Source organism: Maniola jurtina, chromosome 7 (genome assembly GCF_905333055.1).
Source record: "Maniola jurtina chromosome 7, ilManJurt1.1, whole genome shotgun sequence".
Taxonomy (NCBI): Eukaryota; Metazoa; Arthropoda; class Insecta; order Lepidoptera; family Nymphalidae; genus Maniola; species Maniola jurtina.
The window spans coordinates 15,682,041-15,695,987 of record NC_060035.1 but is presented as its reverse complement, the minus strand read 5'-3'; the positions used below and the strand labels follow the sequence as shown (position 1 = coordinate 15,695,987).

General features: G+C 55.9%; 2 protein-coding genes across 2 annotated transcripts; one reads left to right on the top strand and one right to left on the bottom strand.

The window, feature by feature from the left end:
* Positions 1-288: 288 nt before the first annotated feature.
* On the top strand, positions 289-1,152 carry LOC123866775 (loricrin-like). The gene is made up of 3 exons (XM_045908466.1): positions 289-293; positions 624-938; positions 981-1,152. The coding sequence occupies exons 1-3, from the start codon at positions 289-291 to the stop codon at positions 1,150-1,152; spliced, it is 492 nt and encodes a 163-aa protein (XP_045764422.1).
* Positions 1,153-1,296: 144 nt separating this feature from the next.
* On the bottom strand, positions 1,297-13,903 carry LOC123867217 (glycogen debranching enzyme). Its single transcript, XM_045909146.1, has 13 exons — positions 13,661-13,903; positions 10,168-10,292; positions 10,008-10,102; positions 9,408-9,934; positions 7,518-8,110; positions 7,368-7,436; positions 6,221-6,941; positions 6,001-6,153; positions 5,864-5,929; positions 4,563-4,699; positions 3,853-4,498; positions 1,844-3,313; positions 1,297-1,463 (listed from the first exon to the last, which is right to left on the bottom strand). Exons 2-13 carry the CDS (start codon positions 10,284-10,286, stop codon positions 1,383-1,385), a joined length of 4,677 nt encoding a protein of 1,558 aa, XP_045765102.1. The 5' UTR covers positions 10,287-10,292; positions 13,661-13,903; the 3' UTR covers positions 1,297-1,382.
* Positions 13,904-13,947: the final 44 nt, after the last annotated feature.

The following is a 13,947-nucleotide window of genomic DNA, read 5'->3' as shown; positions in this document are numbered from 1 at the left end:
AACATTCATATTATTAAACTAATTATCTCTACCAACATGTATCAGGTAGGTACTCGTATGAAACAAGAACTATAACAGAAATAACAACTGCGTGTGAGCGAGAGAGAGCGCTGCTTGCTCGCTTTCACACACTAACATAAATAAATTACTTTTATCAATTATAAGAATTACTCAAAAGATTGTATTTTCAAGAAAGATTAAGGAGTTAGATAGATAGTATGACTACAAATTAGAAAACCTATAAAAATTACTCGAGCTATTTATTAAATGTAAGTTATTTCAGAGGTAATGAGGTACGCGGGGAGCTCCCGCCTCCGAGGGAACTCCCGCGTTGGACAGTTCATTTTTGTCACAAATAAGTGACAAAAATTAAGGGTTTAAAAAATTATAGAGGCCAGCCGTTGTAGTAGCTTGGTGAACAATTTGTCCTAAAAAACACCAATGAGGTTGTTCAACATCGTTACATCAAAAATTAAAGAGGAGGGACCAGCACGTTCGTTTTAAAAATAACTCCTCCGGGGAGATTTTACATAACAATATGGGTGACTGTGGAATCTGTGAGTGCGGCGGGCAACTCAGGGCAGGCTTAGAAAGTAGAAGGCGAGGAACGCCAGCGCGTACAGCGCGCCGCTCGCCGCCAGCAGCACGCGCACCGCCGCGCGCACCGAGCGCGACGCGCGCAGCCGCGCTCCGCCGCCGGGGCGCTCCGTGTTCAGCACCTTGCGCCGCAGCGGCGTCGCGCACGGCAGCGGCGGCGGCGGCGGTGGCGGCTCCTCCCGCGCGCCGTCGGGCAATGCGAACTCGGGCCGCGGCGCCGCGTCCGCCGCGCTGTCGCGCCGCGGCGACTCGTGCCGCCAGCGCCGCTCGGCCACCCCGCGCGGCGGCGGCTGCGCGCCGTCGGGCGGCTGGCGGTGCAGCAGCGGCAGGCGGCGCGGCGGGTAGGCGGCGCCGCGCGCGCCCGCCTCGAACACCGCAGGCAGGTCGCGGCGCGCGCGGCGAGGCGAGGCCCGGCGCGGCGAGGCGCGCGGCGGCGGCGCGGGCGCGGCGTGCAGTAGGCCGGCAGCGGGCGCGGGCGGCGTGCGCGGTGGCGGCGCGTGGTGCGGCGGCGCGCGCTGGTCGGGCGGCGGCGCGGCGCGCAGCGGCAGGCCGTAGCGGAAGTAGCGGTCGCTGTAGACGACGGCGGCGAGCGAGCCGGCGCGCGCGACGGGCAGCAGGTTGTAGACGCGCGCGAGGCGCGGCGCGCGGCGGGCGGCGCGCGCGCGGCGCGGCAGCAGACGGCGCAGCGCGGCACGGCGCGGCAGCGGCTCGTAGGGCTCGGCGTAGAGGCGGCGCGGCGAGGCTGCGCGCGGCGCGTGGCGCAGGCGGCGCGCGCGCAGGCGGCGTCAGTCGGCGGGCAGGGGCCGCGCGCGCGCCGCCGCTTCCAGGTCGTGCAGCACCTCGAGGATGCAGGCGGAGCTCCACGCCTGCGAGTGATTTACACTTTTGAAGCGAACCTTCACGAGACGCGGCATAACAAAACGAATTAAAAGTATAAAGTGAATCGAACTCAGTTTCAACTCAGCTCCACGTCAGAGGACTGTCACTGTTCTACTCACGCAATTAATCGCGACGCCGCACTAGGTCGCTTGGCTTTGCAACGCGATGGACGTCGAAAGTAGTAGTCAGGGTTTCTACAGCAGTGTTGACGAGCCTTTGTTTTGAGTGAGTGAGAAATGATATTGTCGCCGTGCGGTCGTTCCTTCCGCTTAGCTTTACTCTTTACAGCTCTGGCATTGCTGTTGCAAGATCTGAGAAACGACAGACATATTTCGAAAATGACACTTAAAAGAGTATAACTCGGTACCTGCGTGCGGCACGAGTCGCGGCAGAAGGCGCCGCCGGCGTTGGTGAGCTCGGGCAGGCCGCGCCATGGCGACGCGCGCAGCTCGCGCAGCAGCGGCGCCAGCGCACCCAGCACCGCGGCCGCCGTGCGCGCCGGGCAGCCCGCTGCGCCCGCGAAGGCGAGGCGCGCGCGCAGGTAGAAGCCCAGCGGCCACACCCACTCGGGCCCCTGGTGGTAGTTGAAGCCGTGAGCCACGGCCGGGTCGGCCGAGTCGTTGGCGTTGTCGTAGTCGGGGCGGTAGGCCCAGTCGGCCGGGTCCAGCGTCTTGACGCCGAGCGGGCCCAGCAGCAGGCGCTCCACGTTGTCCAGCGCGGCCCAGGCGTGGCGCGCGTCGAACAGCTCGGGCGCCACCGCCATGGCCACGGGGAAGTTACAACGCAGCTGGTAGTCGGCCCAGGGCCGCGACGCGCCGTGCGTGTCCTTGTAGATGGCGCGCCGGTGCACGAGGTCGGGGCGCGCGTCGGCCGCCGACGGCGCGGCCGGCACCCAGAAGTGGCGCTCGAAGTTGCGGCGGATGCGCTCCGCCCACTGCGCCCACGTCCAGGCCGTGAGCGCGCCGTCGCGGTGGCGGCGCGCCACGCCGGGGTAGGGGTAGCGCGCGGCGCGGTGCTGCGCCGCCAGCCAGGCCGCCGCGCTGTGCGCCAGCGCCACCAGCTCCACGGCGCTGCCGTCGCGCGGCGTGGCGGGGCGGCCGCGCGTGCCGGCCGCGTCCGACGAGCCCATCTTGTCCATCCACGTGCCGCAGTTGGCGTCGTTGCCGCCGAACGGGAAGCCGGTGTCGGGGTCGACGCCGATCTGCACGTTGAAGCCGCGGTCGGACATGTGCGCGTCGATCTGGCGGCCGGCGTCGCGCTCGCGGAACACGAGCCCCTGGAAGTGCACGTCGAGCGCCTCCTGCATGACGTCGTGCAGCGGCTGGTCGGCGGCGCCGGGCGGCGCGGGCTCGCAGTCGTCGCTGGGGAACAGGCGCGGCACGGTGGCGGCCAGCAGCGCGTGCCCCTGCGGCGCCTCGGCGCAGTACTGCTGGATGCTGTGCAGCCACCACCACACGGCGTCGCGGCAGTTGTAGCGCGCGCGGCGCCCGCCGTCCAGCAGGTTGGGGATGAGGCCGTGGCGCAGGCACGCGCCGTACGCCAGGATGTGGTGGCGCGCGTCGTCGTAGCGCGCCGTGAGCAGAAACAGGCCGCGCAGCGCGATGAAGGTGTCGCGGCCCCAGCAGCGCATGTAGCCCACGGCGAAGTGCGGCAGGCCGGCCGACAGCGAGGGCGCGGCGGACGGCGCGGGCGGCGGCAGGCGCGCCGACGGCACCACGCCCGCCAGCTGCACGCTGGTGAGCGCCAGCGCGCGCGCTGCGGGCCCGCCGCGCGCCGCGCCGCCCAGGCACGCCAGCGCGCCGCGCCGCACGCCGCGATACAGCCCGCCCATGATCGCCTGCACGACGCATCACACGAGAGTTACGACTGGTGGTTATCGAATACTTTATTTGGTTGCTAGCCGACTTCCAAAAGCAGCGTGGTGTAGCAGAGACAACTAGAATAGTGTCTCTAGAGTCTGATAACTTATTGTCAAAGTCATTTGTCAATGCCAATGGCAATCGACACTAGCGGTGACCCAAGTGTACGCGCAACTCTATTTAATATTAATACTAAGATCATACCTGTAACAACCAATATAAAATAAACCTCAGCTCAGTTTTTTTTTTTTAAGTTTGTACACCGATCTTTCTGGACCGATTTACAATTTTTTTTGATGAACAGCAGAAGTTTCCATGGCGGTCCCATAAAAATTTGCGGATCCAACTCCTTAATCCTGATTCAGGAAGTATTCATAGTGAATTAATATTGTAGGTACTAAGCGACGACTTTATGTTTAGACTCGAACTCCCAACTTCTCAACCCCGATGATGCATAGACTGTTATTGAATTTCAAGTCCCAAGTCTTCAATCCTCGCACGAAATAAATGCACTCACCTCGAAGTAGGCGGGCACGAGGAAGCGCGGCAGCTCGGCGAGCGGCTCGAGCGCGTCGCGGTAGCGCGCGGCGAGCGGCGCCAGGCGCGGGTCGGCCTCCAGGCGCTGCCACGTGTAGCGCGCCAGCCAGTCGCCCGCGCGCAGGTTGTCGCACAGCGCGTGCCCCAGCGCGTCGCCCGCCGCCACCTCCTCCAGCAGCGCCGCCGCGCCCTGCAGCCCCGCGTACGCCAGCGCGCCGTGCCCCGGCACGTCGTACACGCCGCCCGCGCCGCCGCAGCGCTCGCGCTCCTCCGCGTCGCAGCAGTACAGCAGCGTCGTGTAGTCCGCCGCGCCCAGCGCCGCCAGCGCCGGCCGCAGGGCCAGCGCGTCGCACCCCGCGTGCAGCGCGGCCACGCGGCGCCGCAGCGCGCCCAGCGCCGCCGCCGCGCCCGGCGCCGGCGACACGCGCAGCGCCACCACCGTGCCCGGCAGCAGCGCGCCGAACTCCAGCACCGTGAGCGCGCCCTCGCGCCGCGCGCCGCGGAACACGGCCGACTGCGCCAGCGGCACGCCGCGCCGCACCGTCGCGCGGTACTCGCTCAGCCCGTTGATGTACTGCGCGTGCCGCGCGAACGCGCCCGGCGGCTGGAACGCGCGCCCCGTGCTCCTGCACAGAGGGCGCGGTGAGTGCGGGTGCGGCGGAGGGGGCGGGAGGCGGGAGTGGTACTCACTCGTGGTCGCGGTGGCGCAGCGAGGCCTCCAGCAGGATCTCGTCGAGCGTGCCCTCGAAGCGCAGCGGCGGCAGAGCGCGCGCGCCGGCCGCCGGCTCGGGCGCCGAGAACGCCGTGAACGCCACCAGGATCACCGACTGCAACATCGCGCCTGTGATTTGATTCTATTGTCTCGCGAGGTATGAAAATTAGAGTATTGAACGCGGGGTAATAGTGTCTTTGTCTTGGGCGCCTCTAAACCCCGCGCTTCACTCAGGATCTAGATGCAACACGCTCGCTACGCTCGGGAGTTACTCTAAAATCCCTCGTTCGCTTGGGATTTATCCCAGCGCCCGTGACGTAAGACATTATTTGTTTGAGGGGTTGCCTTATCATGCGATCGCTCGGGGGACTATGAGCAGACTGGTTGGAGGACAAGTTGGCGATCACTAGGAGACGACTTCCCCAGCGGGAAAACTCCACAAGTCTCAGCTGAATGTCCAGTATATGCTTTCTGTTTAGTGGACGGATTGCCTGCGGCATTGTCAAAGCGATTTGGATGGTTAGTAAGTCTTGTTTTGTAGTTGCAACTGTAATTTTTAATTTCTTCCTTTACTGTGTTGATGTTTAAGTGCTCATGAATTTCCGATATCTGCAGGAACCATGGCGCGTTGGACAGAAGACATTAAATTACCTCCATGTTGAATAATCTACTATTCGATCCGGCGCGGTGCCACCAATTAGCCGCAAGATCTGTTCACTCTACATATTGTTTGACTTCACATTGGCAGCTTAGCAGAGTTACATTAACTCTTAACATAATAATAATATAGTCTTAAACATACTCGTAATATAGTCAGTAATAAATTAAATCATTTTTTACTTTTTAGTGTTTGTGGTTATTGAAGTCGGTTTTTTTTTTACTTTACAATTTTTAGACTGTTTTAAAATATGCTATGCCTAATTAAAAACCTACTGTTTACTATTACACTGATCGCGAGCAATTTAATATTATGCATTGAGGAGTTCTGTTCTCCGTCTCCGAAGTTATTCATCAGATCTTCACAAAATGTATATGGGCCCACCCGGGAAGTATACTCTTTCAAACAAAAAAAAACCAAATCGGTCCAGGCATGTTCGAGTAATCTAAAATAACAAAATCCGACGACTTGAGAACCTCTTCTGTATGGCACTAAGCGTTCTCTCGGTGGTGCAGAGCATCGGGAAGCAGTGACGGCCGGATGCGCCCGACACGGAAATGTATGAATTCGTTAAAACTAAATGTACGCCAGCAATGTTTCGCCAGGGAAGGGGCACCTCACCTTCCTCGAGCGGGGCTCGTGCCGGGTGACGGCGACGACGTCCTCGTCCATCTGGTCGACGTACACCTGCAACAGACGGACGCGTCAGAGAGAGCGCACGCGACGGACGCCGTGCGACGCGTCGCCGGAGCACTCGCCTCGCTGTAGCCGTCGGCGGCGAGCTCGCGGTGCAGCTCGTTGAGCGCGCGGCGCGCCGCCAGCAGCGCCGCGTCAGCGCCCACGCGGCCGTCGCCCGCCTCGCCCGCCTCGCCCCACTCGGCGTACAGCCGCGACTCGTCCACCACGTGGATCTGCAACAACACTCGCGTCACACGGCGGTCGGCGGAGCGCGGCGCGGCGGGACGCGGCGACACTCACGTGGTGCGGCACCAGCTCGTCGTAGCCGCGCGTGCTGCCGCTGGCGCAGCACGCCATGCTCACGAGCGCCGCCGACGGCAGCATGTCGAACACGCTGCGCTTGTCGAGCGGCGAGGGGTTGTCGTGCGTGAGGTCCAGCAGCAGCGCGTGCGCGACGGCGGGCGCGGCGGCGCGGCGCGGCGCGCGCAGGAACGAGCCCACGGCGCGGCCGCCGAAGCGGTGCACGAGGCGGCCCAGCTCGCGCGAGTCCCACGCGCTCATGGCCTCGCGGATGAGCGACGTGATGCCGAGGCGGTTGACGAAGATGTTGTCGACGCGGTCGGAGTTGGTGAACAGCTCGGCCACGACGTACAGCTCGGGGCGCACGCGGCGCGCGCAGTCCAGCATGTACTCGGCCACGTGCAGCGGCGTGGAGTGGCAGTTGTCGAGGCGCACGCCGTGGAAGGCGGCGGCCGTGAGCTCCACGTAGCGCCGCATGTGCGCCCACAGGAAGGCGCTGTCGGCCGGCTCGGCGCCGTAGCGCAGCTTGACGCTGTCGCCCCACGCGATGAGCTCGCGGCGCAGGTACACGCGCGCGTCGTGCGGCGCCGCGGCGAAGTCCTGCAGCGGGTCGGCGTCCATGACCCAGCCGTTGTGCGCCTGCACGAGGCGCCCGCCCGCGCCGTACACCAGCGCCTCCGCCTCCGCCGCCGACTCCGCGCCGCCGGGGAACGTGAAGTACCTGCCGACCCACGGCACTATACTGATATGTCGTTAAACAGAGTGTCAAAGCTCCGAATATAATTATTATGAATAAAACTTCGAAATTCGACGACTAGCAATAGACTCTTGTTCTAAAAATCCCAGAATACATTATTTAGTGGTAAACTGAAAGCCGGTGAGCGCTTTGAAACAACATTCGCTTCATCATCTCGATATAAATCGATCGAATATATCAATATCTTTATTTGTCATTTTAGTTTAGTTTAGCAACTGTGTACAATAGAATTACATCAGGCAAACTAGACATTGTAGACGAGTCGTGGCTCTGTATTCGTGGTCGAGGTAGTTTATATCAACAGTAGGTGTTATGAACGAGCGCTGGACTCGCGGCCTCATCAAAGGGAGCCGCGAAACATCCGATCTCTACGTGTACAACTGCACTCACCTCGGCACCAGGGGATGCTCGGTGCTCACTTCCTCGATCTTCGGGCCGTCCGATTGTAGCCGAAAGTACCTGAAACATTTCATACTGTAACGAATGAGCGTGATAACAGTTCGGCGCGGTAGGTGCGGTGTGCGTGTCGCGCGTCCTCACCGCATGCCGGCGACGCAGTTGTCGACCGCGGCGGCGAGGTGCGCGCGCAGCTCGGCCTCCGCCTCCGCGTTGAGCGCCAGCAGGCGGCGCCGCAGCTCGTCCGCGCCGCGCGCCAGGCGCGCCTCCTCGTCGCCGCAGTCGGCGCGCCGCACGTTGTACAGCCGCAGCGCCAGCTCCAGGTCCACGCCGGCGGCGAGGCGGCGGCGCTGCGGGTCGCGCAGCAGGCGCAGCTCGCCCGCCGCGGCCGCGTCGCCCGCGGCCGGCAGCTTGCCGCGCGCGAGGCCGAGGAAGCGCTGCACGACGGCGTCCACGTCGCACGCGTACATCTCGTGCAGGCGCGCGTCGGGCAGGCGGCGCTGCAGCTCGAGGCGCACGGCCTCCACGTGCTCGTGCGCGGTGACGCGGCGCGGCACGGCGGGCTCGAGCGCGCCGCGCGCCACGTCGGCCGTGAGGCGCGCCAGCAGCGCGTCGAGCAGCGCGGCGACGCGCAGGTGCGGGCAGTTGTGGCAGTTGTACGTGGCCTCGGGGTGCTCGGCCAGCCACGGCGTCTCGTTGGCGGTGTGGTTGAGCACCACGTCGCTGATGGACAGCATCTGCGGGCGTCGTAATCACCCGGAAATCGATATGGATTGTGATATTGAAATTTTGAAGGTTGCTTATTACGAAAATGATCCTAACCATTTTCAAATTCAAAATGGTTGACATATTTTACCGTCTTAAAATTATTTCGCCCCCTACTTGTCCCCTTAAGCTTAAAGCGAGCTTAGACAACATACAGCTAAATGTCATCAGAGAACATCTACCTTTTCGTTGGGCGACGAAGCTTGTTCAAGAGTAACCCAGCTCGCAGTCTGGGCAACGCGAGTACATGTAGATGGTGTGTAAAGTGTGTGTATGAGCTGGGTTTACAAACAGCCGGGGCGCGGCGCACTGTTCAACAAGGACATGATCTAGATTGCACAATTTTCCGGCCGTATTATATTCAAATCCGTTTCCGAACCACCACCTCAGGGCGCACAGCGAGATAGGACTCGACTAGAGAGCGTCCGTCGACTCGGGGCTTTTGGATCCTTTCGACCAGAGGAAAGAAAGAGGAAAGATTAGAAAAAAAAATCCCGGCCGTTTGGTCTCCCCCTGGCCCCTGCCGGGCGTTTATGTAACGAGTAGGTATATAAGTTAATGTATTTTTATAATGTATATGATCATTTCATTGTCTGTCTGTGTGTTTGTCAAGAAAACACTAGGGCACTTCCCATTGCCCTAAAATCATATTTGGCAGATAGATTCAGCAGCACAAGTAAAGAAAAAATCCGAAAACCGTAAATTTGTGGTTACATAAAAAAAAAATACAAGTGTTCGTGAACAAATAATGTTCTAAACCACATGATATAGGTACAGGAAGTATGTCTGATTCGTTTCCTGATGTCGGCTGCAAACCTTACCGTGCTTGTGAAGGAATGAATCAATGCGAGCCAAAATAATAATCGGGAATTGTGGTAATTAGATAATGAGTCCTTTGTGTGAAAACTTAACTGGTTCAATGTATTTGCCTTAATAGACTAGGAACTCATGTAATAAGCTGTATGTTGTCCTAAATAAAAAATATAAAAAAAATCATAGATGGCGCTGTCTGGTAAATAATTAATTTGCACAAGGTCACCAATTAAATGCAGTTAAGAGCTATGTTACGTCGCTGACAGCGGCCCTCAGTCCGTTTACAAACGTGGTATTTTATTTTCTACTGAAAAATAACTGTACACATTCGTGTTTCTATTGTGATGACATTATATTAATAAGGATCCAAAAAGCACGATTATCGAAAAGTCAACGTTATCGTTATCAAATGAAAAACGTGAATGTCACAAATAGTATACAGGGGAGGATACTCGCCTTCCAGTCGCGCTGCATGTCGGCCACGACGCGCTCCACGTCCGCGTAGCCGGGCTCCGGGGCGCCGGGCGCGCCGAAGCGCGCGTCCACGCGCAGCTGGTCCGCGATGCTGTACGCCGAGTCGGACGCGCCGCGCGCCTGCACCGGCGTGAAGTGCAGCATGTTGTAGCCCGCCTCGCGCGCCACGCGCAGCGCGCGCGCCCAGCGCGGCAGCGGGCCCAGCGCCTTGGCCAGCACCGTCTGGCACGCCACACCGTCCAGCGGCACGCCCAGCGCCGGCGCCACGTGGAACCAGCCCGAGCCCTGCGGGCCCACGCGCGACTCCGGGCTGTCGTACACGAAGTAGTAGTGGAAGGCGCCCGCGCGCGCCAGCCGCAGCTCGCAGTGCGCGTCCGCGTCGCCCACCAGCAGCCCGCAGCCGAGCGCCTCGCCCGCGCGCTCGTCCTCCGCCTCGCCGTCGCCGCCGCGCCGCCACTCCAGCCCGTAGTACTGGTTGCGCACGAACTCCGCCTCGCCCTTCTCGTCCGCTGCGCGACACACACGGTCATACACAAGTGTCCGCGACACGTCCTCCGCGGACTCCGCAGCGCGCCGACTCACCGCTATCGGCGACCACGTAGTTGGTGTACAGGAACAGCTTGCGGCCGAGCAGGCTGCTGCCGGGCGCGAACTGCAGGCGCACGCCCTTCTCGAACCTGCAAACGGTGTTGGTTAGCGAGGCGACGAGCGGCCGCTCCGCGCGAGCGGCGCGGACGCTCACCTGTACAGCGTGGAGTCGAGGTGCTCGCCGTGCTCGAGCGTCAGCACGCGCACGGCGCCCGCCTCGCCCGGCGCCTCGCCCGCCTCGCCCGGCGCCGGCGCCTCGCGCTCCACCGCCATCTGCCTCTGCAACACCACAGGCACCTTAGTCGCACCGCTCATACGTACCTACATACGATAGAAAAGAGAGCGCACTAACAAGTGACCCGAAGCTTTCCGCGGCGGCGACCGGAGTGTGTCGGCAAGCGAGGGCGCGGGAGAGGCGGCGCGCGGGAACGTGTCGGTCGCGGGCGAGCAGCTTGTGCATGGCGACAGGCGCGCCGCCGCCCGCGCCGCGCCTTATAGCGCGCGCGCACAATGCCGACACGCGACACCGCCGTGCGCGGAACCCGTTCCCAACAAAGCGCAGTTCCGCGATGCGCGTCGGCACAATGGCGGCCGCGGCCACGCGCACGTCCGCGTCCAGGAGAGACGCCCGTCTCGCCGGATCCAGTTCGTTAAACTTATATCAGATTCATTTCAAATCATTTTTGTCAAGAACTAAACTAGTTAGGAATATAAAATTACGGCAGTTAAGTATATTATGTTCCATATACCTACTGTACTTACAACAAATACTGAAAACGACGATTTATAAAATACTTAGTTTGTAAACTGTGGCAAAAACAGACGAACATTTTTTAAGATTTTCTTTCACGGTTTATTACAATGTTCTAGCTCGGAAAAGAATTACTTTTTCATACGGTAGCCAACATATGATGTTCATAATTATGTACGGAACCCTGAAAGAGCGAGGCCCGACTCGCACGTGACGTTTTGAAGTTTTCGTCAGAAGCCTCGCGTAAGACGGAAATGTGTTTAGAATTATTATTAATATTATTAAATTATTATTTAATAATATGATATTATTAAATACCGCCGTGCGACTGTGTCGCATCATCTGTCGGTGCGGGCTCGTCGTCGTTTGTCGACAGGGGCAGTAACACCAGCTTCCTAACTGGCCTCCGTAGTACGCCACCTTTGGTCCGAATATCCACTGTACGCACGACGTTGTCTGCTCCCGGGTATGTAGCTATAACTCTGCCTCGTACCCATACATTGCGTGGCAGGTTTGGGTCAACTATTTGTACGAGGTCGTTGACTTGTATTGCAGGTCCTTGTCCGTTTGGCTCCCGCAGGTGTTGGAGTTCAGGAAGGTACTCCTTTCACCCAGCGTACCCAGAAAATGTCAGTCAACCTTTGCACAAATCGCCAAGTGCCAGGAGATCATTTTCTTTGTTGCTTCCTCTGCTGTTGCGCGTCGAAACTTGTCCCGATTTGAGAACCAAGAGATGTCGGGTAGCGCTTCTGCCGGTATCCTTTTATCGGTCACATGATTTATCTTCTCTTCACCAGCAGGTTCTTCTTGATCTGTGTTGGACACTTCGGTTGGCCAGTGAGCTTCTGTTTCATAGAGACAGTCGAGTCCCTTGTACGAGCGGTGGTTCCTATTGATTGTTGCGGGAACTTCTCGAATAGCGTCTGTCACATTCAATTTTGTTGAAAACCTGCGCCACTCGGTGACTTTAGAAGACTCTTAGCTTATACTTTATACAATGTGTCTTTTACTTGTTGAAAGTGAACGTGAAGGAGCCTGTGTACTAAATAAGTACCTATTCGACTTTATGGACAGCTGGTAGGACAGGCGAGCGTAAGACCTGTTTTTTTTTGTATCGACTAGTGGAATATAAAACAGTGAGTATTTTTTTTAGCTGGTTCGGTTCCCGGGTGAGGCAAGCGAATTTTAGGAAATCTTTGAATAGTTTTGTTTCTCAATTCGGCCCGTTCTTTTAAATATATCGTAGGTACACCGATTTCTTAGAGATTTCTGAACCGATTTGCAATGTTTTTTCAATCAACAGCAGAAGTTTCTGTGGTGGTCCCATTAGAAATCCTCTCCAACTGCTTAATCCTGATGCTACAGTTACTGCCCGCCTAAGTTATCAACATTCAGGAAATAATCATAGTGAACTGTAGATATTAAGCAACAGCTTCATAATTAGACTCCAAGTCTCAACTCCTCAATCCTGATGATGCAGAGTACAGCGCTCCTACACTGTAGGGATTCAGGAACTGTGGATGGTGCAATATTATTTTAGGTACCAAGCATAGACTACATCATTGAACTTGGGATCTCGACTCCTCAATCCTGATGCTGCAAGGTACTGAACTCTTAAGCCATGGGGATTGGGAAAGTTTTGCTGGTGAATTGATATTTTAGGTACCAAGCAATGACTACATACATTAAAAACCTTTTTAGTGTATATAGCTTTTTAGTGTAAGTATTCAATAAATGATAATTTACAGACAAAACATACCTTTACACATGATAACTTTGTGATGTGATTTGACAAACAACAAAATAACATAGCCAACATAGAGCCCTGAGTGAAGATAATGTATTATGAACATTTGTCACCTTCAGGTGGTCACGCTGTGCAAGTGCTCGCTACGGCAATCGCCTCGCTATCGCTTCCATCGGCGTTCAATTCCAAGCTCACAGCAACTAATAATTACCAACATGATAACATACAACACACAATTATTGTTTGTTTCATCTGCTCGTTATTTCAAAGGTACCTAAAAGCTAACATTGTGAACTGTATAATTTTTTGAATAGTTAAAATATCAATATTTCTTTGATACCAACTAAATGAATAAGGGACCCTTATAGGAAGGATCACTCAGATATTATCTCAGGTCACAGCCAATTTGCTCCAAATCCATTACACTGATTCAGTCAAAATTTAGTACAGTATATAACTTTCTGCAACCCGCGTACAGATGAGTAATGTAAATAAATGAATGCATTTTGAATACGGGATTACTTTCCAGAGGCAAATTAAAAAAAAAGTTTTGCAAATAATACCATGTGACATACTAAATGAAAGGGATTGTTGTGAAGGCCTCTACTATATTTTTTATAACTTTATAAATAAACAGTTTTTAAGAAAATAGATGAAAATTGCCATTCCCTTCCTTTATTTCCAAATATACTGAGCCTAAATTTTTTTTTAATACTTACAAAAAATCTTTCTTTGTCTTAGGCATAGATTAGAGCAAAACCTATGAAAGTAAAAAGTATGGTCTTAAAATAACATGCTAAATCTCTCAATATTGTGTGTACAAATATTATCCATCATATGAAACCATCTCCATGCAAAAACTCACTTGTCCAGATTTCACGCCTAAACTAATCTAAAACGGTTTTTTGTTTAAGCAATATTCAAGAAGATAGGTACCTACTCACTTTGGTTTTCCTACTTAAGAACTTATTAATATTGTACCTAGGTACTTATTTTTTTTTAAATTACCTACCCAACAAAGAAGAGTAGGTACTAAGTACTATTATAATATTAGTTTAAGCTAACATAGGTACACAAGAAACAAAATTTGAAAGTGTTTTAAAGCGGCTAGGTACCTACCTTCCCAGAAGTTTAATAAATATGACTTACTTTATGAACTTTTAAAGTGTAGCTTGAAGCACATCTAGTATTGCTATTAGGGAAAGTATTTGTATAGCAATGGAGTAAGTGCTATGGAAAGTTAAAAGTTCCAAGTAATAACTGGTACATGCAGAATTCAATTAAATTGCAGTTCCCTCTTAATCACTCTTAACTCATAACGGCCACATTCATTGATTTATTATGACATTTGTATCCTCCAGCTGACCTTCCCAGTTCCCAAATCATTGCCCAAGTGTCACGTGTCACGTGTCACGCGTCACATTGACATTACCCTT